The sequence below is a fragment of the Anolis sagrei genome, chromosome 1 (assembly GCF_037176765.1).
Source record: "Anolis sagrei isolate rAnoSag1 chromosome 1, rAnoSag1.mat, whole genome shotgun sequence".
NCBI lineage: Eukaryota > Metazoa > Chordata > Lepidosauria > Squamata > Dactyloidae > Anolis > Anolis sagrei.
This window is the reverse complement of record NC_090021.1, coordinates 327,151,181-327,175,749: the sequence shown is the minus strand read 5'-3', so window position 1 is coordinate 327,175,749 and position 24,569 is coordinate 327,151,181. Positions and strand designations below refer to the sequence as shown.

General features: G+C 37.2%; 1 protein-coding gene across 7 annotated transcripts in view; it reads right to left on the bottom strand.

Annotated features, from left to right (window-relative positions):
• Positions 1-24,569, bottom strand: part of PPP1R13B (protein phosphatase 1 regulatory subunit 13B) — a 75,377-nt gene that overhangs the window by 8,158 nt on the left and 42,650 nt on the right. For 2 of the 7 annotated variants that reach the window (XM_060754943.2, XM_060754977.2), the window contains 8 exons: positions 14,057-14,158; positions 12,321-12,495; positions 10,159-10,355; positions 9,810-9,974; positions 9,016-9,196; positions 8,055-8,207; positions 2,983-3,149; positions 1,564-2,065 (listed from right to left, as the gene is read on the bottom strand). In XM_060754943.2, coding sequence (XP_060610926.1) covers positions 1,564-2,065; positions 2,983-3,149; positions 8,055-8,207; positions 9,016-9,196; positions 9,810-9,974; positions 10,159-10,355; positions 12,321-12,495; positions 14,057-14,158 — 1,642 coding nt within the window. Of the gene's footprint in view, positions 1-1,563; positions 2,066-2,982; positions 3,150-4,960; positions 5,063-8,054; positions 8,208-9,015; positions 9,197-9,809; positions 9,975-10,158; positions 10,356-12,320; positions 12,496-14,056; positions 14,159-19,856; positions 19,979-24,569 lie in introns of those variants that run through there. The other 5 variants (XM_060754982.2, XM_060754956.2, XM_060754948.2 and 2 more) reach the window with 5 other exon arrangements.

Below are 24,569 nucleotides of genomic sequence, written 5' to 3'. Positions count from 1 at the left end.
GAACACTCATTTGATTCCCACATACTGTTGGCCATCTCTACCTGATGAAGAACCCCATGGGCTTTGAAACTAACAGTGATTAATGTTGTGCCTTTTGGTTGGCCTAATAAAAGTATTAATAAATGTGTACTCTGGAATATTTTTTTTTTACAATCAAGGTGGCTATTCCTGCATGTAAAGTTTCATTTTTGGCAAAAAAACAAACAAAATAAAAGGAATTACTCAGACAAAAATATTTCAGCTAATCCCCCGTCTAAGATTCTCTGCTTCCCTGAATATTATCTTACAAAATACAGATAAGATGAGCTATAAACAAGGACAAGAGAAACAATGGGCATCACCCCAAAGATGTCCACCAAAAAAAGACAGCACTAGATAACTCCTTCCAATTGAAAGAATCCTGTCCTTTGAACCCATTTAATAGACAGCTGATAGAATAAAATGCACTAGTGGTTTTGAGCTGAAACTATATATAAAATTTTTGTTACACACACCCAGTTCAAATTTCCAACATGAGTTTACTAGTTATGAGTTGACAGCCCTGGGGTTTTTTACCGAGACATTTCCAATATGAGTGCAAAGAATTTAATTTCCTCTTTGGAGCTGTAATGTAGTTCAAGACTGCAGGCAGTTCTTCTCCCTTAGAGGCTTAATAGCTCAGGTGAATTTTAATCCAACTCCTCTAACCATTCCACTTCTCCCTTTTTGTACACATTCTACTTTGAAGTAAAGATTTACCAAAGTATTTCATCACCATTTTAATTCTTCTATCTCTCTTTCAGAAAGATACTAATAAAATCCCTTATCAACTGCTTCACTTCTCAGAACCACTCACGAATATACTGAATTAAACAGGTTTGAAAAGTGAGGCAGTATTAGCAGTGTCTGTTTTTAGGTTTAGGCACACGTCAATTACCTCCCCATGTTACTGGATGTGTAAAAGACAAAACACACTTAAAATTATTTCTGGATCATAAAGCCCACTGTTTTAATTTATAGTACAACATAACCACTCATATTAAAGGTAAAGGTAAAGATTTGCCTTTGACATTAAGTCTAGTAGAGTCCGACTCTGTGGGGTGGTGCTCATCTCCATTTCTACGTTGAAGAGCTGGAGTTGTCCGTAGACATCTCCAAGGTCATCTGGCCAGAATGACTGCATGGTGTGCCATCACCTTCTTGCCAAAGCGGTACCTATTCATCTACTCACATTTCCATGTTTAGAACTGCTAGATTGGTTGAAGCTGGGGCTAACAACAGGAGCTCACCCTGTCTGCAGATTCGAACTGCCAACCTTCCGATCAGCAAGATCTGCAGTTTAGTGGTTTAACCTGCTGTGTTACTGCAGCCCCTAACCCCTCATACTATCCTTCCAAATTTTATACATTGTTTCTGACTTGTACTGTATACCCAGTGAAGGATTACAGTCAATAATTTCGGGGTTAACATGGTGCTTCATTTTTTTAACCACTTCAATTAAAGATATGGCCCCGAAACCCTAATTTAAATTATTTTAATTATCAAGCAGCCTTTAAAACCTTTTCAGAAAAAAAATCAAATTACCTGCTTTGACTGATTTGTTTAGAGTATTGTAGACAGCTTGCTGGTAGTTCTTTGGTGGAGTCGCTTGCTGAAGATACATCGAATAGATGGAACTGGAGTTCACCGTTTGGGGCCCTTTCCTAGGAGACTGGGGCCTTGAGCTCTTGTCGGCTAGAAAAGGCCTGATGGCTACAGTTAAAGGGAGATCAGGCCTGCCATCGCCTCCTGGAAACAGTGGAGCACCAGAAGGCTGATATGTAGGGCTTGGAGGCACGGATATCCTCTGCTGTATTTGTTGTGAGGAGCTGGGCTGATGAATGTTGCTTGCTGGAGGCAACGGCACAGGCCTTTGCCGGTTTGCTGCTGTGGAGCCAGGCCTTGGCAGGCTACCGTCCTTTCGCCTCTCCAGGGAATTGGTAGAACTTGTTCCTAAAGGAACAGCGCTCGGATAGGTCCCGTAATTTTGAGGCAACTGCTTATTTACTCCAGGGATGGTTGGTGGCACTTTCCCCATATCAAGACCCTGGGAAAGATAAATAACATTTGTTCAGCAAAGGACAAGAGGGATCTTCTCACCTCTGCAGGAGTCTACTATATACCATGCAGCTGTGAACAAGTCTACATAGGGACCCCCAAATGCAGCACTGCCCAGACACGAATCAAGGAACATGAAAGGCACTGCAGACTAATTCAAGCAGAGAAGTCAGCCATAGCAGAGCACCTGACAAACCAACCTGAACACAACATATTATTTGAGAACACAGAAAAGCTGGACCACTATAACAGCTGCCATATCAGACTACACAGTGAAGCCACTGAAATCCACAAGCATGTGGATAATTTCCACAAGATAGGGGAAACCGTGAAAATGACCAAAATCTGGCTACCAGTAAAATCAGGGCAGTAAATAAAGAAAAACACTCAGAAAATTGGGAAATTCAAGACATGAAACAATAAAGACTAGCTAACACCTCCTAACAACGGATTCCCCCATGCAGGAAGCCTTGAAGCTGCAAGGCCATTCAATGCTAATCAAGGTGACCAATTACAACATTCACACCTGCCTCACACAGGGTTCTTTCTCCCACCCTGGACATTCTACAGATATATAACCCTCACTTGTCCTAGTTTCCAACAAATCCCAAAACCCTTGAGGAAGTCTGCCATAGACGTGGGTGAAACATCTGGAGAGAATTCTTCTGGAACATGGCCATACAGCCTGGAAAACTCGTGGCAACCCATAAATAAAATTGCCAGAAAGGTGGCTAAGTGGTCCTTCCAGCCAAAGGAAAAAAGGTCTTTTTAAACCTCTAATAGTGACTGAAGATCAAAAAAAAAAAAGCACACAAGGATTCAAGAGATAATGTAACCAAACTTTGAAAGCAGTGGATTTATTTAATATTGTATAAAGCCAAAAAAAGGGGGAGGATAGAAACTCACCAGTTTATCAGTGCTTCCTAATCCCGAAGACGACAGTGGCTGAGTAGATATAGTCCCCTGCTTCAAAGCAGCATCCATGTTTGAGTCCTTCCAGTCTGCACTGGGGATTTGTGGGGGCTTTACCACAGGAGAACTCTGTTTAAGGGCTGGCCAGGTCCCATCATTAGCTTGGAATAAAGAGAAATGGTTTATTAAAGAGTTTCTGGTGCACAAATATATAAGGCAATAATGCAGGTGATACAAGACAAAGCTGAAGTAATTTTTCTGATTGAATCATCAAAGGATTAGAGATTTACAAAATCAGGCATGCTTGAAATCTGGAATATGCCTTGCAAACATGTTCTAATATTTACTGCTGGGAGGTTGCAGTCCAAGTTGGGGGTAATACCTCATTCTTACACTCCACAATGACACACCTTTCCTGCTTTAGATCAGAAATCACACTTTTTGCATTTTTAAAGAGTCATGTCCTCTTTAAAATCTGGCCTTCCTAAAGAAGGATCAAGTCCCACTCCTCTGGGCATTATTGTTAGTTTATTGATCACAGTCTCGTAACCATTCAACTGTTCTGCCCATGCTGCAGTTCTGTGTGATCTTTTTCTTGACATCTGAAATGTCCTCTTTCTTATCGTTCCTAGACTTTTCCTCCACTTGTTTTCTGATATTTAACAGTAAAAACTAATAAATCCCACTAACTACACCTGCAAGGGACAAAACCATATCAGATTTGTAGGACAGAAGATTAAAACCCGACTGAGATGGGAAAGAGTCTCAAAGGATCAAATCGCAAAAGGGCATCGACTCCTGCCTAGTTGGCATGTGTGGATGAAACCCAGTTGTGGTGGATTGCTCCTCTGTGCCATCCTGAGAATAATCACATGTGTTAAATTAAAAGTTTATTCACCAGAATTATGAAGGAACAAAATGATTACAAAATCACTTTGTATCCAGTTCTCCTATTGCCTCGTGTCTAAATAATTCTTAACAGTTCTATGCCCATCTATCTGTCTGAAGTGTATACAGAAATGCTCATGAGAGCCCAGTTAGTACATATGTCTGACCTGCTTTTATATGATTGATCTTAACTTTAGGCAGAATATGCTAACATCTTGAATCGCTTGACTCTGAATGTGATGAAAAGGCACCTAACTCTTACTCTTTTAACATATTATTATATTTTTACTTTCACTGTATGATTTTTCCCTCAGCTGCCCAGATAACTAAGCCATCCTTGGATATGGTGTATCTTGATTTGGCAGTGGGAGCCATTGAGAAGGAAAGGACTTGCCACTTTGGACAACAGGATGACTTCAACCAACCTATACTCTGGAACGAGCATATATCCCTCTATAGAAATACTATTTTATGGTGCTACTGATCTCCACTGAAAGCCACATATCTTGACTTATTAAACTGATACATGCACAGACTTTGAGCTATGTGCCTTGTCTTGCACCACCTTTACTCTTTTTAGAGGCATTACAATCCAGCAATCCAGGGATATTTAACCACTGTTTCTTTTGCCGTCAAAATTAAGGAACTCGAGCTAAGAGGATCCGAATAAGTCAGATTCTTAAACCAACTTCAAATTATGGTTTAAAATTCTAGTCTCCATCAATATTCGTAATGACAGTTTCCTGATTCTGATGTCATATTAATATATGCTTAATTATATTCCTATATAATTTGTTTTCCATGGTCTCTGTGTTTGCAGTTATGGAAATAATTATAAATGGGCTTCTAAGTTTAATTAAATCTCTCCCAGAAAGATAACTATTTCTGTAAAGGAAACTAAGCCATAGAGTAGGATTATACTGAAATCAGAGTAAATTAAAATGGATAATATTAAACATCCCATTTCAAATTTTGGCTGCATTATATAGATTTATTAGATTGAAACATGACTCATAGAAAGAGTATAATTTGTGATTGCTGATTGGAGAAGCAAATGATTTATGTTGATATTGGTGTAACATACAGTGGAGGAACTGCTGTTTTTTGTTTCCTGAATGCCATGAAGAGCTGTGTTCAGGTCCAACATCGAGATCTGATACCATCCATGACCGTCTTTTAGCATCATCTGAGATAGTACAAAGTATCAGAAAGTCAAGTGAAAACTTTCTATTCCTCCCACCACAACCCTACCTCAACTTTGTGCCTACTTAGTAAGTAAGGTATGCTAAATGAGAATTGGATAAAGATGATATCAAAAGCACCCAAGCCTGAATATTCCCTCCAAATTCAGAAATATGTTTCCCAAAAAGGGACCTCTCTTTGGGTGGCTCTCTGAACTACCCTAAAATCTATTTTTGGGTGTTTATAAATGCTCAAAATAAATACAAATGAATAATTGATAAGATTTATTTTTGGAGCACTCATCTTAAAAAATTGCTTTGAACCTTTTAACTCGCAAATCAGTACTGTAAAGATCCATGTCCCACTTTAATTACTGGAAAACATTTTCAGTTTAGTCCAAGGACAGACCAATTTCAGGCTTATGTAATCTATTTCTGCTGGACTCAATCTCTGGCAAAAACAAATGCATCCAAATAGATGCTGGCATCAAGACTTCTTATTTCTACACATTCAATGGTGACCTCCCTTACATATCATCCCTCAAGACTCAGCTTTATATTAACTAGATACCTGGAGGTCATATGATGAGTCCCCCTTCGGGGGAGAAGGGTGGAGTATAAATATAGCAAATAAATAAATAAAAATCTAAGCTATTGACTTTGTTACTGTTAACTGACATCAGGTTGACTTCAGGTTTTTTTTTCATGTCAGGAGTGACTTCTTTGATTGACTCTATGCACCTGTAATGCATTCCTCCTCTTTTCCTAATGCCTTCTGCTTCAAGCATTCTTGTCTTTTCTAGCAAATCGTGTGTTCTCATTCCTAAATGTCCTTAAAAAGGCACTAGATCTAACTGTTGAAGTTAAGCAGGGCCAACTCTATTTAGTACTTAGAGAGAGGCTGCAAATGAGTAACAGGTGATGTAGGCTAAATGTTTTAGGAAATAACTAGCACAGATCCCTCCTTGTATTCTTTGCTTAATAAAATATACACACACATCTTCTTGTGATACGACCAAAGTATAATAGTCTAGGCTTAGTCATGTTGGTCTTGATTTACTCTAAGGCTCATTTGTCTGTCTTTTTTAGTGATCCATGGTGCTGGAGAACTCTCCTCCAGCACCACATTCCAATGAATTGATTCTCTTCCTATCGGTTTCCTTCACTGTCAAATTTCAACACCATACATAGAAATTGGAAATATAGTGTCATGGGCACTCCTGATCTTGGTATGCAATGATCTTTACCCTTGAGAATCTTATCAAGTTCCTTCATTCCTTCCAAGACCTAGACCTCTTATGATTTCTTCAGGGTTGGGGATGATGTAACTTATAGAATATCAAGCTGGAGAAACTAAGATGATCGCAACATTCAAGTGGAAAACTTGCATGAATACCCTGTATAACAGGGATTTTAAACCTCAGAACTGGCCAGTAGAGCTACCCAAAAACAAGTGTATCCAAACAGATGTTAGCATCAAGATTTCCATTTATACACATTCATATCATCCCTCAAGACCCAGCTTTATGTTGGCAGCTTCTTTAAGAACTGCAATTTTCTTTAAAAGATACTGCTCCTTATTAAAGAATACTACAAAATTTAAAAATATATATGTTGGAATACAGCTTCTTTTCTGACTGCTTTGCCTATTTGTGCAACTTGTTTCCATAGTTTTTGAATAGAGAAAATCCCAGTATCATACAAAGTGAATATCAGAGGAAAGATACCAGAGTGCAGTTCCTGACAGTATTAGGGACAGATAGAAAGGAAGAATTCTGAAAACAAACCTCTGAGGCAACTTTTCTATCAGCCAGGATTCTGAGCATATCTGAGAGGTTTGTTTCCACTCGCTCTAAACAACTGGTAGAACTAGAGACACAAAAACTCATTTACAAGGTCTCAACACTATACCACAAAGTGATTTTCAAAGATCCTGTAACAGTAATTACTTCCAAAATGGAAATCAGCTGTTCAAGAGATGAAACCGAAATCTCCTTGAGCATGCAAAAGTATTTGTACAGCTCTTGGGAGGTAAAGTGGCATTATCGCAATTCATCTTCTTTCTGTTTCTAAAAATTGTCTCATTATGCTATCAGGTTTGAACCGTTTGGGAAGCAATCTAAAGATCAGAGATAACAGCAATTTAACGAGAAGCCCAAAAATTGGGTTCAAACAGTAAGTAGATTTGAGGCTTTGGTGCAGTTTTGAAAAGGAAATTATATCAGAGAAACAGGCATGAATAAACACATCCATCTGTCTTTCTGAATCTGTATTTGGATCCAGTAATCTGTTTAAGAACAGTACATACAGCCAGAACTTCTTTTCAACAACCTATCAAATCACAAATTGCCGCCCTGAGTCGCCTTCGGGCTGATATGGGCGGGATAGAAATAATGTAAATAAATAAATAAATAGTCAGTTCATGAATTATTATTAAACTCAAACAATAAGTACATCTACCCACGTGTACAATACAACCACCATTTCCACAGGGAATATGTCCCTGGATTTCTTGTGGTTGTGTTTAAAGGGGGATAATAGCAAGACCTATTGAAAAGAAGGACTTCTGGCAGTTGTATGGAGGACTTAGAAAATGCTTAGAAAGGACATAATTTGTCAGATGTGGATAAAAAAACTTTGGATACTGGTCCTGTGGACATGTGGATTGGACAGTATATGATGTGAATTCACTAACTGCACAATCTAGTGAACATTCTATACTCAAACCTATCTACTTAGCTTTTTGAATAGCTATAAAACAATTATTTGCTGAAATACTAAGTCACAAACATTTTCTGTCTCTGTCTCTCTCTCACACACGCACAGACACACACACACACATTTCAAAATGTGCATGCAAGCTCCTCTAACTATACACAGCAGAACATGACAGAATTTCTAAAAATTTCTGTTTAATATGCATCTGTGTGCCATAGCTCAGATGACCATATTAAATGTGGGATTTCTTATCTTGCCAAAGATCTTCTATGGACTCACAGTTCAGGATCTCAGAAAGAGTAGATGCCGAATGGCTGATATTGTGAACAGCAGATTGAAGAGAGGGAGGTGACAGAATAGGATCCACTATAATGTCTAAATCAGAAATCTTCCAGGGAGCTGGAGATTTTTTCACACACCCAAAGTCTGTATCTATAGATGACCAGATCCAGTCACACAGAAAAAGAAAAAGGAGGGAAAATAGGATGTGGGAAATAAAGTTACAACATAAATAACAAAAGAGAGATTAAAATGTAAAAAGATAACAGGAAGACACAGGGGGTAAAAAGCATGATATTTGACATAATACAACAGAGACCTCACACTATTCCTTCCACAGAACCTAGACAGAAACGCTCCACAAGTTAGATCTTGGAAGAAAGAAGAGCAGAATTTCGAAAAGCTTATGTAATTATACATAAGACCACATGGCTCAAAACCAAACAAAAACAAGAAACCTGATCATATTTAGGGCTCAAGTTACCAAGCTGATAACATAGTTGGTAAAAGTGTCTGTTACTAAATCTATAGCCAGAAATGTCTTCATTGGCGAAGTCCAAAATATTCACTTTTAAAGTAAACTATGCAAGACAAAACAGCAGGGTACAGAAACAGTTCAAATAAATGCACATGAAGATAAATGTTAAACTGTTTTACGTCTTCAGCATCAAAGCATTTCTATTTCGCAATTATTGCAATTCTAAATATGGATTTAACTAAGAGTCCATATATGATTTAGATATATAATTGACAAATCCACAAATATATCCAGTAGTAAAAGAAAGAAAAGGCAAAGCATCAAGCCTTTGTATTCTGTAAATCTATAGAGTACAAACCATAGAAATAAGACAATGGTGAACCAAATTCATTTTCATTTGACAGAAAGGACAGAAAACCATCTCCAATAATACTGCCCACTTCACAAAACAGTAGCACCATATGTATATGGTGAACTGCTTACCAGATTTAGATCTTCCATGAGTTACATTGGTGGTAATGGTGAGAGACTGTGGCTTCACTGGGTCAACCGGCACATTATAACTGCTGGAATTAGGAACTTGAATGTAGGGCCCCACAGCTGCCACTCTGCCTGAAGCATTCAATGATGACTGAGGTGAAGATGTTCCATTTATCCGATTTAACTAAAATGACAAATCAAAGATATGTGAGTACCTGGATATCCATCCATTTTAGTGTTGTTTTTTTTAAATTATCACCATTACATAATGTAGTATTCCCCACTGAAGTCTGAAACTGCTTAGTTATCTCCTGCCCTCCCCTTCCTCTACTCTTTTAGGCATTTTATTTTTCTAGATATTTATTTTTTCAAACAATGTTTCTGCAAGTCCAACTTTTCTTTTATAGAGCTCTATCACCAACTACTGTGATGTATAGGCTGCAAAACAGTATAAGCTACCAAGTGACTCTTTTATTTTGGTGAGTACGTTCTCAAATGAAGAATCTCACCTATATAATAGGCAATTCATTATCGAACTAATAAATGAAGACGGTTTCTATTTCTAATATAATCTAATATAAAAATAAGATCATCTTATTACTATGTTCGGTCTGGCAGTTTCTGTGCAGGAACTAATTTTTCACATTAAATTTCAACCTACATGACAAGATAAATTTAAGACACATAAACATTTGACATTGTTAACATTCTAGGGTAGAAAGAAGTGAAACGTTTATGAAGTGTTATGGACTTTGTAGAAATCACGGAAAGGTGGCCCTTTTAATAGTTTATCTTACAGGGATGTTTTCTTTTTGACGTGCCTCAACTTTTTTCTTGTACAGGCGGTCACGGAGCTCGTTGATGCGCTTGTCCATCATAGCCACTTCCATGTTACGTTTGTTCAGCAACTCTTTCTGTTGCTGTAGCTTGGTGTTTTGTTCCTGGTTAAGCCTGTTACGAATCTACAAAACATACAACAGTAATCATTCAGAGTTGAGACTACTTCTCGTACAATTTTTTTTTAAGGTGAAACATTTTGGAATTCCTGATTAAGTAGAATTACAGTAAGTGGGAAAAATAACCTTAAATTTTGTGGATATGCTCTAAGTTAAAAAACAAAACAAAAAATATGTCTTTGTCATTTACCTGCAACTCTTGGTACAACTTCTTTAATTCTACAGCCGCAGGTCCAGTCATCTGTCCATTGTAAGACTGGAAACCATTCAACTTTCCTTTCCTCAGGTCTTCAAGCTGCTGAGTAAGTTGGTCTACTTTTAATACTGCAGCTTGGAGTTCTTGTTGCTTTTCCTGGAACATGGCACTGATGTGTTCGATTTCAGTAGCTACAAATAAAAGATGACATGAAAAAGAATACACATATAAATTGGTATGAGAGGCCATAAGCCAGTGGTGGGAAATCTTTTATTTGCTCAGCAGTAAAACTGGATTTACACTGTGAATGCCTTTGACTACAAAATGAGAGAAATGTGTGTGTGGGGGGGGGGGGGGGGAGGCATAACCTTTTATCTGCAACAGAAATTCCTTCATGTTGCAGTTATGGCCTACTGGTACCTAGATGCAAGTCAGGAATAGGATGAATGTTTGATTTCTAACAGGAAGTGAAGCATTTAAAACTTCTGTCAGAGAGATAATAGACTCTATGGTAAAATCTGGCAAGCATAAGATAACCCCACCAGGAAAGTCATATTAGGTATGGAGGTTATATCCCTACCATAAACAATGATATTTTCTTCCTATGCAGCAAGTACAAGAGCAAAATAATGGGAGCATAAGGGGAGGGAGAGGGCAGGCTGTGGCCTAAGTAAAGTTATGTTATGGCACGGTTTTGGGCAGTATCAACCTGCAGAAGGAACTGCTTGAATAATCAGATATGGCACAACAAGCCAAATGTAGGAGCTACTATTGAACACACATATTCCTGTGAGGAAGTGAACAGAGCTTAGAGACATGAGGCCACACAATCCCAGTTAGGATACACGGAGCATCAGGAATTTGCCATGAACCTCTGGTTCCTGTAATATTCGAGGTTTGGACCAAATTAATCTCTGTTCCACTTCACAACTCATATACAAGCAACTCATATTAGTAAAAAGCATATGTAGAAGACTGCAGAAAAGGCTGAAATAGCATTATAACAAGTGACCGAGTAAACTGCAACCCCCTTTCCTATTTATGTGCCTGGTTCACTATGTGGCAACCTACAAATTTATGTTCCATACTGAAGGAGATCTATATGATTGGCTGATACATTTGGAAATAAGTCCTTAAAACATGCAAATAATTCTTTCTAGCTCCAAATGAATCATGTCAGCATATTAATATACTTACTATTTCAGTATTTCACATCACATTCCACCAATACAAGGTCACCTGCAGCTCTGTCATGGCCAAACATTTCCTCATAGTGACCCAAAAAACATTATTGTGAACTAGATCGCTGCTTCTTAAGCTATCTAATGTGAAGGACCAAAAGAGATTTTCATTGCAGTGTATAAGGAACTGGCAACTTATTTGTGTCCTTAGACTACAACTGTTTTGGGGTTGTTTTTTTTTCAGAAACTCCCCTATTTCAGTGTATAAGGGACTAGCAACGTATTTGTGCCCTTAGACTACAAATGGTTTTTTTTCTCTAGAAACTCACCTATTTCAGTGTATAAGGGACTGACAACATATTTGTGTCTTTAGACTACAACTGGGCTTTTTTCCTAGAAACTTACCATACACCTTCAGCCAGTAAACTGTGGGCAGATACTAATCCACAGATCCCGTTCTGATTACCACTGAACCAAACTACAGTACAATCTGCACACTCATGGGGAAAATATTCCAAGGTAAACACTCCAACACTGATACCTGAAACCATGAATAATGAACTCTACATTTTGACTACACTTGAGTTAAAAGCATACCATGGAATCACAACTGAGAACCTAGAGAGGCCCTGAACATTTCCAGGGAGTAGGATTTTTTTTTTTTGGAGTATGGGTAAGTAAACCATAAACACTAAAGAGGGTCGTACTATATATATATATATATATATATATATATATATATATATGAAAAATGGCAGCCATTTGCTTCAGCTGAGCAGTGGGAAAAATTGCAACCATGACTGAGGATATGGCATCCAGATGAACAGGATGACTCACATTAATGTTTCCTCATACAAATGGGATATGCAGGAGAAGCTCAAACACAGAAGCATATGACTCAGTGGCCTGGCTTTGAATCACCTTCTGAATCAAGAAGCTCAAAAGCTAAAAGTAATGGGAAGGAACTACCCATACACAAATTGCCGTTCATAATCTTGCTGTAATCCACCTGCCCTCTCATGGCACGTATTTTTTTCAGCTTTGTCTCCTGGGTCTCCACTCGCTCTTTAAGTTTCTGAAGCTTTTCACTCTCAGACACTGACTGTTGTTGACGGCGTTCTTGTTGTTTGAGATAACGTAGACGCTGTTCCTAACAAAACAAGCAGAACATGTAATCATGCTGTCTTATTTTAGAAGAGCAGCACCAGCTACATGCATATTTATCAGAGGTACAAAAACAAAGCCTCACTAAGCCAGCTTTTAAACTACGTAATGGTTTCTTTTGTCTGCTTAATCTAAGTTTAGAAACAATCATAGTTAAGAATCACATTTAATGAATTTTTAACGCAGCTATTATGTAAAGTATGCCTAAATTTGTCTAGGTTGCATCCTTCAAAACATACCAAATATTTCACTTTCACATTTCTCATGGACGCTTTGGGAAAAAAATCCAAGTGAAACATTCATTCCAACGCATCTGTTAAATTTCCTGCCACTTGTATTTCCTCCACCTCGAACATACTTCCTCCTACAGCAAAATGAATCCCAACCCTCCATTACACAATTTCCCAAAAGAAACAATGACCAGCAGAGGATTACAAGCAGATAAAGATAAGGAGATCTGGATCAAGATATGTACTACTTCTTTAGAATGAACAAACACAGGAAATGCTTCCTTTTTCTCCTGCAGTATGCTTTTTGTTTTGCACAAAACAACAAATATAACTTTAAAAGCTATTTCTTTTGATTCAGTACAAACAAAAGTCAATACAATTCAATATTGTACAAAAACAATGTGTTCACGCAACACAGAGACTTAGAATGTTGTATCACAAGAATGGGTGATGGCCGAGAATCTAACAATTTCAAATGGAACTGGACTAGTTTACTCAGGTGCTAATACATGGCTATCCCCCTACTCACCCACCCACCAATCCACCCATACAGCAGCTGTACTTTTGTATTCCTATTTCTAGATGTCCCCCTGGGTAATGCGCTGTTGTTAGGAAGGTCAAGGCAGAAATGCAGAAGCAACAGTAAAAGAAGGAGGGGGTCAGCAGCAGTGTGGAATGCTGGACTGGATCTTATCCATATGCTTGTTGCCTCTCCAAGAAATATAAATGCTTTGTGAGACAAAACCATAAATATTTCTGTTTGCACTGAAACTGTGGTTCCTCAACTAACTAGGTGGAACTTTATTGAAAGCAATAAGTCCTGGATCATTTAAGTATGTTAACTGAGCTCAGTTCTCTGTTGCTTATGCATTTGGGGCAGCCCAGTCCCACAGTATGCTATGAATTGTAGTGCTTGTGTGCTCCTGCTTTTCTGAGCTGCTGCATCAGCACAAAAATGCTGCATGTTGGCTACACTGGTACAACAGCAGACAACACAGTGTTCCACTGATATGAATGCCTTTACCGTCAAGGCAATTTTTAAAAAAATGAGTGAAATATGCTCATGCTGTTATCTTTACCGACTACAGCATTTATATAGCAAAACAAAAAGGAAAGAATTGAATCTGATTCAAGCTCTGTGTTTACTGAAACAAATCTAAAGCAACAGAGAGTCACAGACAAGATGTATTGCCTAACACAGGATTAATATCAGTTCTCAAGGATCATTTTTTCCGTACTGCTGGGAGCTATAGCCTTCTGTGAAGACAACACATTTTCAGCTCTTTCCTTCCTCATGTCACTAGAAGTACAATTTACCTTGGCAACCAACATTTGTTGCTGATTTTCAATTTGCTGCTGTTGCCTGGCAGCCATATCCTGAAGTTCTGAAAGTGTGAGTTCAACACGTGGATTCCCAACCTGCAAATAATCAAGAAGAGAAACATTACATTATATACTATGTAACATGACCGACTTTCTCTTTTCTTTCTTGCGCCCCTTTCTCCCAATATGGAAGCCAAGATATCTTGCAAAGGCTAAAAACATTATTAGATAAAATATATATGTTGCTATTTTACTATAAATGCTTAAAAGTTTTAAATAATTCAAAGGTATAATGAAGTTAAAACAAATGAATACACAGAAAAGTTCTGCTGTTCTTAATGTTTGCCTGAGTTCAACACAACAGTTTACTAAAGCAAATGTTCTGCCATTTAATCCATGGTTAGAGAGGTGAGCAAACTGGCCTCCTGCACCTGGCTCAGGGTGGAAGAATAGACAGTACAAGGAATCAAGTGCAATCAAGACACAAAAATAAAGGAAATTATGGCCACAGAAAAAGCAAAATGTCATTAAACAATGCAAACACTTCAAAAATTGTAACTAGGACTGAATGCATTTATACAGGTTTAATTCTGAAATATGTAAATCCCCCACATAACAGGTTATTTTCTCTTTATATGAACTATTTTGTCTTCCTATAAGTTTCAATATACAGTGTCTTTATAATTCTAGAATTCACTAAAAAGGGCACCACAATTCTTAGTATTGACGGGTAGGCTTTTCCAGGTGGGGAATCTCTTATTGATCTGATTACACCAGACAGCCATTGTGGCTTTCACAAATTGTGTCTCAGCTACTGTGAATGACCTTGCAACTTGTTGGAAACTCCGTGCTAGGGAGCCAACTAAAGACAGTTTCAAAGAGGATCTAAGAAAATCTTGCTCTCGTAGAAAAAAAAAAACTATGTCTTTTTACAGATTATTCTTTCCTTCATCCCCTCCTACAAAAAGGAGTGTGTCAGTACAGAATGAAGGAAGAATAAAACAATATAAATTATGAGTGGGCAACTGTGGAGAACTGGGGGGTCACTTTAGCCCTCTCCCATGAGTCCTTAAAAGCCCAGACCTCAAAACCTTGTTTCTGCCTCCCACCCCAATCTTTTTTTGCCCTCAAATGCCCTGTAAGGACAGGTGAAGTGTTTTTCACCACGTTTTTAGACCTTTGTGGCCAAAAGAAGACTCTCTGGGCATAAATTGGCTTCAAATGCCCAAAACATGGCAGAAACACCCAAACATATATCCTCTAGAGCAGTGGTCCTTAACCTGTGGGCTTCGGACCATCAGTGGGCTGTGAAGACAAACATCTGGTCCATGAGCCTCATTCCTCTTCATTTATTTATTGGTTTGTTTTATTTCTTCTCCTTTCATGCCACCTTCCCTGTCACTGACCATGGCATATATTCTGTATCAGAAACTAGAGCTGATGTGGTCTATCCAATGCAATTTTCTGAATCAGCACTCCAAACCGAATCTAAAGTTAATCAAAGACTGATTCGTAACCATTTTCATACTAATGTTGGAGAGTGGTTCCTGATCAAAGTGGTCCTTGGTCAAGTAGTCTCCAGTCAAAGTGATCAAAAAAAGGTTGGGACCCACTGCTCTAGAGGGCATTTTGGAGTAAAAAAAAACTACAAAATTTTCACCTGGAACTACAAAAATAGACCTGAGAGGGATGCCTGTGGATGGTGCTCTGGCCATCCCCGATGTATATGGAAAAAAAGTAATAAGAGTTGCATCTCCATGTTGACAGCAGGTTTTTTTGGTGCAGTAGAATATTATGTTACCATGACAGGGAAGGAAAGTATTTTTGCTGCTCCCCACTTCAACTTCCCCATCTCCTCAAGGGTGTTGGGGAGTGATTTGGAACAATACTAAAAATAATGGTGAGGAGCTGCAGAAGCAAATAGGATGAGGTTAAAGCTAGTAAAACATCTCTTGATTTCAACTGTTTGCTTGGTCTGGAGTATCAAACAGAAATAATGTTGTAGGAATGCAAATAAACAAAGCAAATAGGGAGAGGGCCTCACAAGAGAACAAGTGTCGCAAACTCATTCCTTTCAGCTTCCCCTCTACACCATCATGTGTGAAAAATATAAGGGGTGTACTGAAAGTAATGCCTGTATGCCATTTTCTCCAAAACGATTAATCCAAATGTGATGCTATTATGCCACCAGATAATTATTACTGCGTGGCTAACAGAATTTTTATATTTCTGCGTGTTGCATAACCATAGATATTGAAGCAGGAAAAAGGGCAGCCATTGAGTTCTTGACCAAAGAAGGGTGGACTGCTATCAACATCCACAGAAAGCTCAGAAATGTGTATGTGACGCAACAACTGATAAGAATTAGATACGAAGATGGGTGAATTGTTTTAAAGAAAGCAACACTAGTATTGAAGATAAACCATGCATAGACTGATGAAAAACAGTCAGACGAAGACAGGGTAGACAACATGATTCACAAAGACCGGCATATAATTGTCACAATGCTGCCAAGCAAAATATCCACAGCATTGAATACAGAAAAGTGCTAAATGGGTTCCTCATCAATTAACAGCTGGTCTGAAAAAGAAGAGTTTGAATGTGTGTTCAGCACTGTTGGCAGCAACTGAAGCCCATGAGGAAACTCTTTTCGGGAATATTTACACTAGTGATTATGACTTGAGCATATACAATATGACCCAGAAAACATGATCCAGCTGATGGAATAACAGTATTCCACCTCACAGAGACTGAAGAAATTCAAAAGCCCATGATCAGCACAGTGGAATGTGAATGTCATCTGATATGACTTTGGAGTGATTTTGATGATATCCTCAAGGGATAGACAATAATGAACAGTAATTAATACACTGCACCATTCTGAAATCTTCATGAAGCTATTCGTAAGAAAACACCACAAAACAGTGGAATGCAATCAAATTACACCATGACAATGCACGGCCCTATACATCTTTGGCAACATCTCAAGTTCTTGCACAAATGGGAAACCCAATGGTGCCATATCATGCCTTACAGCCCTGTTCTGACACCCTCAGACTTTAATTTGTCCTGTTAGATGAAGGATCCCTTCAAGAATCGTGCTTCAATGATGTAGATGAAGTGAAATATGCTATCAGACATTTGACCAGTAAGTCCCTGAAAAGGTTTTTCCAAAGTGAATTTGATGCATGGATTCAAAAGTGGCACAATTGGATCACAACTGATGGAGACTATTTTCAGCACTTCCATGTCATAGGCAGAGAGTTACTTTAAACATGCATGTAGTTACATATATCTCATGATGTTAATAAAGGAGTTATGACCTTACAGGCATTACATTCTGTACAACCCTCATCATATAATAAATAAATAGCTATATTATGCTTGCAAGCATGGAAGCCTATGGTGAGAACTTGCTGATTTAAACCAGTACAATGTTCTATCTTTTTTCTATTAATAAGAGTAAATTTCCACCATTCATTTGAGCACCTACAGACACTATAAAAAGAGCAAGAAAAAAGATGCAGTTTGATAGAAGTGAAGAGAGATGGAATCAGAAGAAGAAAATCTATGCCAGCCAGGTATGGTGTCTACAAAACAAAAGGAGTAAATAATATCACATTGTGTCAAGACAGTGTTTGTATTTGTTCATTAGAAAGATTTTATGTCACTTTTCAGAACTAAAACATTATCTCAAAACATCATACAACTAATTGTAAATGCTGTCAATTATTACAGAATATTATAAATACAGAATATTAAAAGCAACAGTAATACAATATAGTAAAATTCTATAACAACGGCCTAGCTGCCCAGCCACAGCAACACCTAATGAATGACTCCTTGTGTCTTTATTGTATAAAATCCAAAGTCAGAAATGAAGTCCAAAGAAAATAGCGCACAAATCAGAAACAATTATATCTTGTAAGCCGCTCTGAGTCCCCTTTGGGGTGAGAAGGGTGGCATATAAATGTAGAAAATAAATAAAATTCTGATAAAATTGAAAACCAATTTAAAATAATATTACCTTATGTTTTAAAAGTGGCAGAAAAATGATCAAAGCTAGACATCATCCTAAACAAATTACTCCAAAACAAAACAAAGCAACCATTCTTAATTTAAACAGTTAACTAGATTCCTCTAATACGAGAACAAATGGAATAACAGCTGTGAAGAAGAAAGTGAAACACTTCTATCTGGGCTCACGAGCATCTCTATGGCAGGTTAAGCACAATATTCATAAAGAATAGAGTAAAAACAGTAACTTAAATATGGACTATACTCTTGACACAAAAATCAGGAGGAGATTATATTAAAAACTGCCAATCTGATAAATTAAGGAAGACTTCTTGCAATAAAATGCAGGTTAGTTATATGTATTAGCCTTAACATGCTAGCTACAATTTGTTGGTAGAAATCTTATGATTAGCAATCAATCTTAATATTAAAGTTATGCATAAAGAAGGCTTTTACCTTACCGCTTTAAATGTATGAAAAGTTCACACAGTTGCACCTTACAACACTAAAGTTGTTTAGGTTCATTTATGCTTGGATTACTATTGTTTTAAAAAGCAAAGCCATGGCATTTTCCAAATCTTCCAATAATCGAGATATTTTTGTATGTGATAGCAAAGGAACAAACTGTACCAATTCTACAAATCTGACATTCCCATTCCGTTACAGTGATCAAATTTGCTACTCTAAGAGACACAGATATCCTCAGGGCTTTTTGCTTTCCTTTGTTGGACGCTGGTGCTATGTGCGTGCCAATTGAGTCCTCAGTATGCATGCCCACTTAACAGTCAAAATGGGAACCACTGATAGAATCCCATTAAAAAAAATACTAAAGAACACACATCCACATTGACTACACTTAAAACTAAGAAAAATGAATTTAAAATAAGCAGTTTCCAAAAATTATATGATGCACTAAGCCAGTCTCACATCTTTACCAAGGTACTTCATTTGGCAGGATAACAGATCACAATATTTTATTTAATTATACAGTGAATCAAATCTAGCTGTAAAATATTAATTATATTAAATCCACACTTATTCACAGAGAGTTTAAATTCGACTTCAACCACAGAAAGCTACTAGGCAACTGTAGGCAAGTCGCACACTCTCGGCCTCAGAGAAAGGCAAAGGCAAAATCCATTTGAACAAATCTTGCCAAAAAATACATAATAGCTTCTCCTTTGGGTTGACATAAGTCAGAAATGACTTGAAAGTGTAAAGAAGCAGGAAAAAAAAGAATAGGAGGGGACAGCAAACAACATAAAACCAAAGAGATGTATGTTCAACTTCATTAACTTCAGAAGACGGACAGGTAAGGTTAATTCTGGGATCAATCCATTTCCTCTGAACATATATTAGCTGTATAACTTTGATTAAACTGGGCTTTACAAGAAAGCAGCACTCTGTTAAATGGACTGCTACCTGAGATAGGTTAACCTTTGGTGTTCCACACTTATACAATTGAGAAAGATAAGCCAACCCCAATGTAAACATATATGCATTAATAACAAAACAGTTTAAATGTTCAGTAACTGTTTCCAAATATCTGTATACAAATTTACACTGTAAAATACTCCACAGTACTAAACTGACTAAAACTTCAACAACCTCCAAAAAACCTCAAAAAACATCACTTTCTAAAAGAGTTCAAAACAGCAGACTATAACAAAGTATTGTGAGATACAAACATTCCCTTCCTTAAGATTATTCACAGATTTAGTTTACCATCAAATTCTTTTTCAGTTAATATTTAGAACTGGGAAAGGGAGAAGCGAACCTGTAGCTTTACTCGTGTTTGCCTCCTTTTCGTCCACATGGCAAAAGGATGGTTTCAAAAATTAAGATTCTTCTTCTGTCTCAGTTCTGATTTTCAAGTTCAGAGCTAATGTGCCAGGTCTTCAAAGTAGAGCATCCCAGACTTTAAACAAGAGATAATGTAATAAAAGCGCTCTGCAACAGAAAGCTCTTCTTTCTTGACAGGTCTAGCTAATCACTTTGGTCCAAGCTTTTAATCTCATTCATTGTAATTCACTCTTAAATTTAAGACAAAATTAATGGCAAATGTCAGAAAAGATTGTTGTTCCAAATGAAGCTCGGCAGAAAAGACTGTTCTCAACGGGAACAGTAGTAAATGTCCCTAAACATTTTCAGTGCCCAAGAGTTTTATCAACCACCTGTAGTCTAGTCATTGTAATTAGTAATTCTCCAAATGAGATCACTCACCTTTCACAACAAACCTTAGCCAGTAAGAAATAAAACATCCCTCCCCCATTGCCACAACCAGGAAAAATGCACACACACACCCCCTTTTAAATGTACACTCAAAACAAACGAAGAGCTTTCGGCAAAATATTTACTCCCACAGATTCCACAGATTCACTCCAAGCTTAACATTCTGCTGACTACAACATTTATTTATATGAATTGTGGGGAACTGGCTAAACAACAGAACACTGAAAATAATAAGAGCTTGAACTTGGCTCTAGTAACATTCTGTGAATATAAATCCTTTCCCAAATTGGTGTTTAAGATTTATACCTGCCCCTTTCTTTTATCTAGGCAAGGTTCTGAAGCAATCTATCTAACATATGTTCAGAATGCAGCCAATGAAACCTTGCTTTTTAGTGCAAGTTAAGTTTTGTAAATTGATTGTTCTAATTGTATCTTTCAAAAACCGCCTTGAATCTCAACCTTGGATAGAGACAGTTTACAAATTCAACAAGAATAAATGAGAAATAAAAATGAATACTACTACTAATCTGACTACTTCGTAACACCTTTGTGTGTCAACTTTTGTAACACATAGGACAAAGGTATTAAACGTGGTTGTAACGTAAGACTGTTAAGTCAACGAAAAGCTTCTGCAGAACTCAGATTTTTCACGATTATACATTAAAACAACCACTGAGGCCTAACTGAATCTTTAAATGTCAGTAATAGTTGTTGGATTAATTCTTTGCCCTTTATTAAAAGTGTGCAGGCGGTGTTTTCCATCTACTGTTGTTGATGTAACCCATGAGAGAACACACCCATTCTGAGGAAAAATGTCTAATCAACCAAACATGCGGCAGCACAGCAAAAAACTTCAGATTCAAATCATTGACACTGTGGACCACATTAAGAAATGCATGTGATCCATACAATCAGATGTACACTTGTGTACAAACAACATTTTGCCCATATCTGGATTTTTAGGAAGAGTTTGGAAGGCAAACTGAGTCAGGTAGTTAACAGCATTCATTGAATATCAATTCAGGAACTGGGCTGGGGAAAGAGGAGCGCCTTCAAACTATTTTCTGGTTCCATGTATGTCAAAAAGTGTCAAGGTTTGGCACCTGATGCTAGCTCATTCTAACATCTAAGAACTGAAAACTTTTACTATTTGTGCCCCCATCATCTGGGATGGGGCAAGAAAACAAACCACCTAAGAAGGCATTTCTGCAACAAACCCCAGCATCACAACTTTTGGGTTCTTGACACTTTTAAAACAAATAATGGCAACAGGGGTCAAGAAGTGAAGGAATGGTGTCTAAGGGTTTAGGTTTAAAAATGAAATTTCTAGATCTCAAGTGGTATGGCCAACCAAATATAAGAGGAACTTCAAAATCTCACTCCTGCATGTTTGACTGATGAACAGTCATTGAAAAACAGACAAGTTCGGCCCAAATATTTCATTCAGAACCACCATGCTATTCCAGCACTTCAGAGATACATTTAGGCTCTCAACTGTGACATTCACCTAATTATTTAATTAATATGCAAAAAATGTCTTGTAGAAATGCTTCATCCCAAAATAACATTTCTTAGATATCTACAGCACATACTTGTACAGAACACCTAAACATCCCAACCAGCTTTGCTTGTGAAATGGAGATTCTCCACTCCTTACTGGATATTAGCACTCAAATCAGACTAACCCAGGCACGGAGTAAGCCTGGAGGTAAGACTTATATTTTTCGGTATAAATCTGTAATTTGTCTTGAGCATTCTCCCAACTCCTGATTCCAACAGCAAATAGGCTCTGCTACTTTATCCAAATTGAAATCTTACAGGAGGTACAATTAGTTCTTTTGAATCAAGAACACTGTGTGGTCTCAGTGAACATGACATTATTGCCAGTTTAATGGTTTTATCCATGGCTCTGTCTTGCTTTTTCTTAATTAGGTCAGAAAATGCCAGTAGCAGAATCCATTTGGAAAGTCAACAATAAATGCCACATCAACAATCTCTATTTTAACGTAATGGAATGAAGAGTGTGATCAAATCCAGATAAACCAAGTACAACATTTGGAATCAAAACAATAAATATACTGTTAAAGATCTAAAAAATACTTTCTATCTAAACAGACCATTTTATGAATAAAGACATAATTAAAAATTATATCTTAATTTAGAGTAGCTACCTAGTACACATTACAATTCAGAAGAACAATCTTATCTCTCTTATGTGAAATTTCGTAAATATGTTGGTATTGTTGTGCATGCCTTCAAGTAATTTCTGGCTTATGGAGGGATTTTATTGGCAAGATTTCTTCAAAGTGCTTCCTCTAAGATTAGAGAGTGACTTGCCCATGGTCACGCAACAAGTAGAGATTTGAACCCTGGTTTCCAAAGCTGTAGTCCTACACTCAAACCACTGCACTATCCCGGCTCTTTATATGCATACCCAGTCAATATCTAACTAAATTCATGTTGACTGTTATATACATATGAGTTCAATCAGATCTTAAAATGACAAATTTAATTAGCCTCACGTAACACATGGTGATGTCTCCTAAATAGCAAAGCCTCAGATAATGATTGTAGAATGGGAGAGGGGTTGGAATCAGAAATTAAAATATACCTATTCATATGACATGAAAGAAAACTGGCTAAAAACGATGTACCATTGATACATAACTCCTTAGAAGTTTCCTAAATTTAACAAACATATGAATAATAACTGTTGGAAATGTGGGAAACAAGAAGGCACTTTTTTCATATGTAGTGATCCTGTGAAAGAGCAAAAGCCTATTGGAAAGAGATACATGAAATTGGCCAAAAAATTCTGAAAACGAAAATTCAATTCAAACCGGAACACTTCCTATTAGGAATAATCAATATAGAATGGAACACAAAGAGAAACAATTTTACAGCAGCGAAAATAGTGTATGTGAGAACTTGGAGACAAAGCGAAACACCATCTACAGAGCCATTGTTAACTAAAATACTGGACACCATGAGCATGGACAAATTGACTTTTCTAGTAGCAAAATCACAAGGCAGAATCACACATAAAAACAAAGGGCTGGACTTATTGACAGAAAATATCTGACAGAGAATAAAATAAAACAAAGAAGATAGACGATAAATGAATCACTTCAAAAACCAAGGAGGAGGAGGAACAAAAAAGCTAAAAATAGTCGGAAAGATGGTGTTAAACCACAAGGAAGAAGACTGGAAGACGGACTTCATTTTGTTTCTTATTGCTTTCTTTTTCTTCTTTTTCATTCCATCTCACATATTCCAGAACCACAACAGCCCATCCTTCCCTCTTCTTTTCCCTCAGACCAAGCCTTCCTCCCACTGCCCTTTTTCCTTCCCAGCATTCCACAAGCAATCCCTTTCCCATACAAAACCCTTCCCTTTAAAATATATATCTCACTGTAAAACTACTTTAATAAAAATTATTTTAAAAAATAGCAAAGCCTCAGAGCTACTATGTTTTTAGATACCTGGCATTCCCTATCATTACAATTTTTTCCTTCAGTGAAGCTTCTTATCTCTTTTGAAAGGGCTAGCTCCAACTGTCAGGGTATTTATCAGAAATAATGATTTTTTTAGAAATCAATAAGTAGACATCAGAATAAAAGTTTCAGAAGTGCAAAGCGTTTTATATCATTGACATTTCTACTCCACAGGAGCAGTGGCAATCAGTTTCAACAGGTGAAAGAAACATAAACAATACTATTGTTCTAAAGCAGCTGAAAAGGAATGCTACCTATGAATGCTACCTATTACACACATTTTTAATGAAACTGTTATATGCAAGGGTACAGAAAATTGATAACTAGATAAATAAAGATGTATTTTTCATTTCCCATTTATGAAGCATTGCTGACCAAAAGGTGTTAATGTTGCTTACCACAGTCCTTAAGACGAAAACAGTTATGACTAATAGAAATGTTTTATGAAGCATACTTTGATATTTCAAACTGGATTTTTTTTAGACAGTAGGAAAAAAACCACCTTATTTTGATACGTTTAAGACTCATTACAAGATTCTTAAATAACACCATGATTACTTTATCATGTTTTCCTAACACAGTAGTTAAGACTATGTTTATGAAGATGACACAACGCCAAAATTAGAGACAATGAAAGAGGTCTAAGCTTGATGATGATGCTGCCAAACCCCATGCAATTTTATATTCCCCAACCATCCCTGGCACAGCTTCACTTTTAAATAATTCAGCTAAGATAGTGGAAAGCGACAAAATAATCACACTGT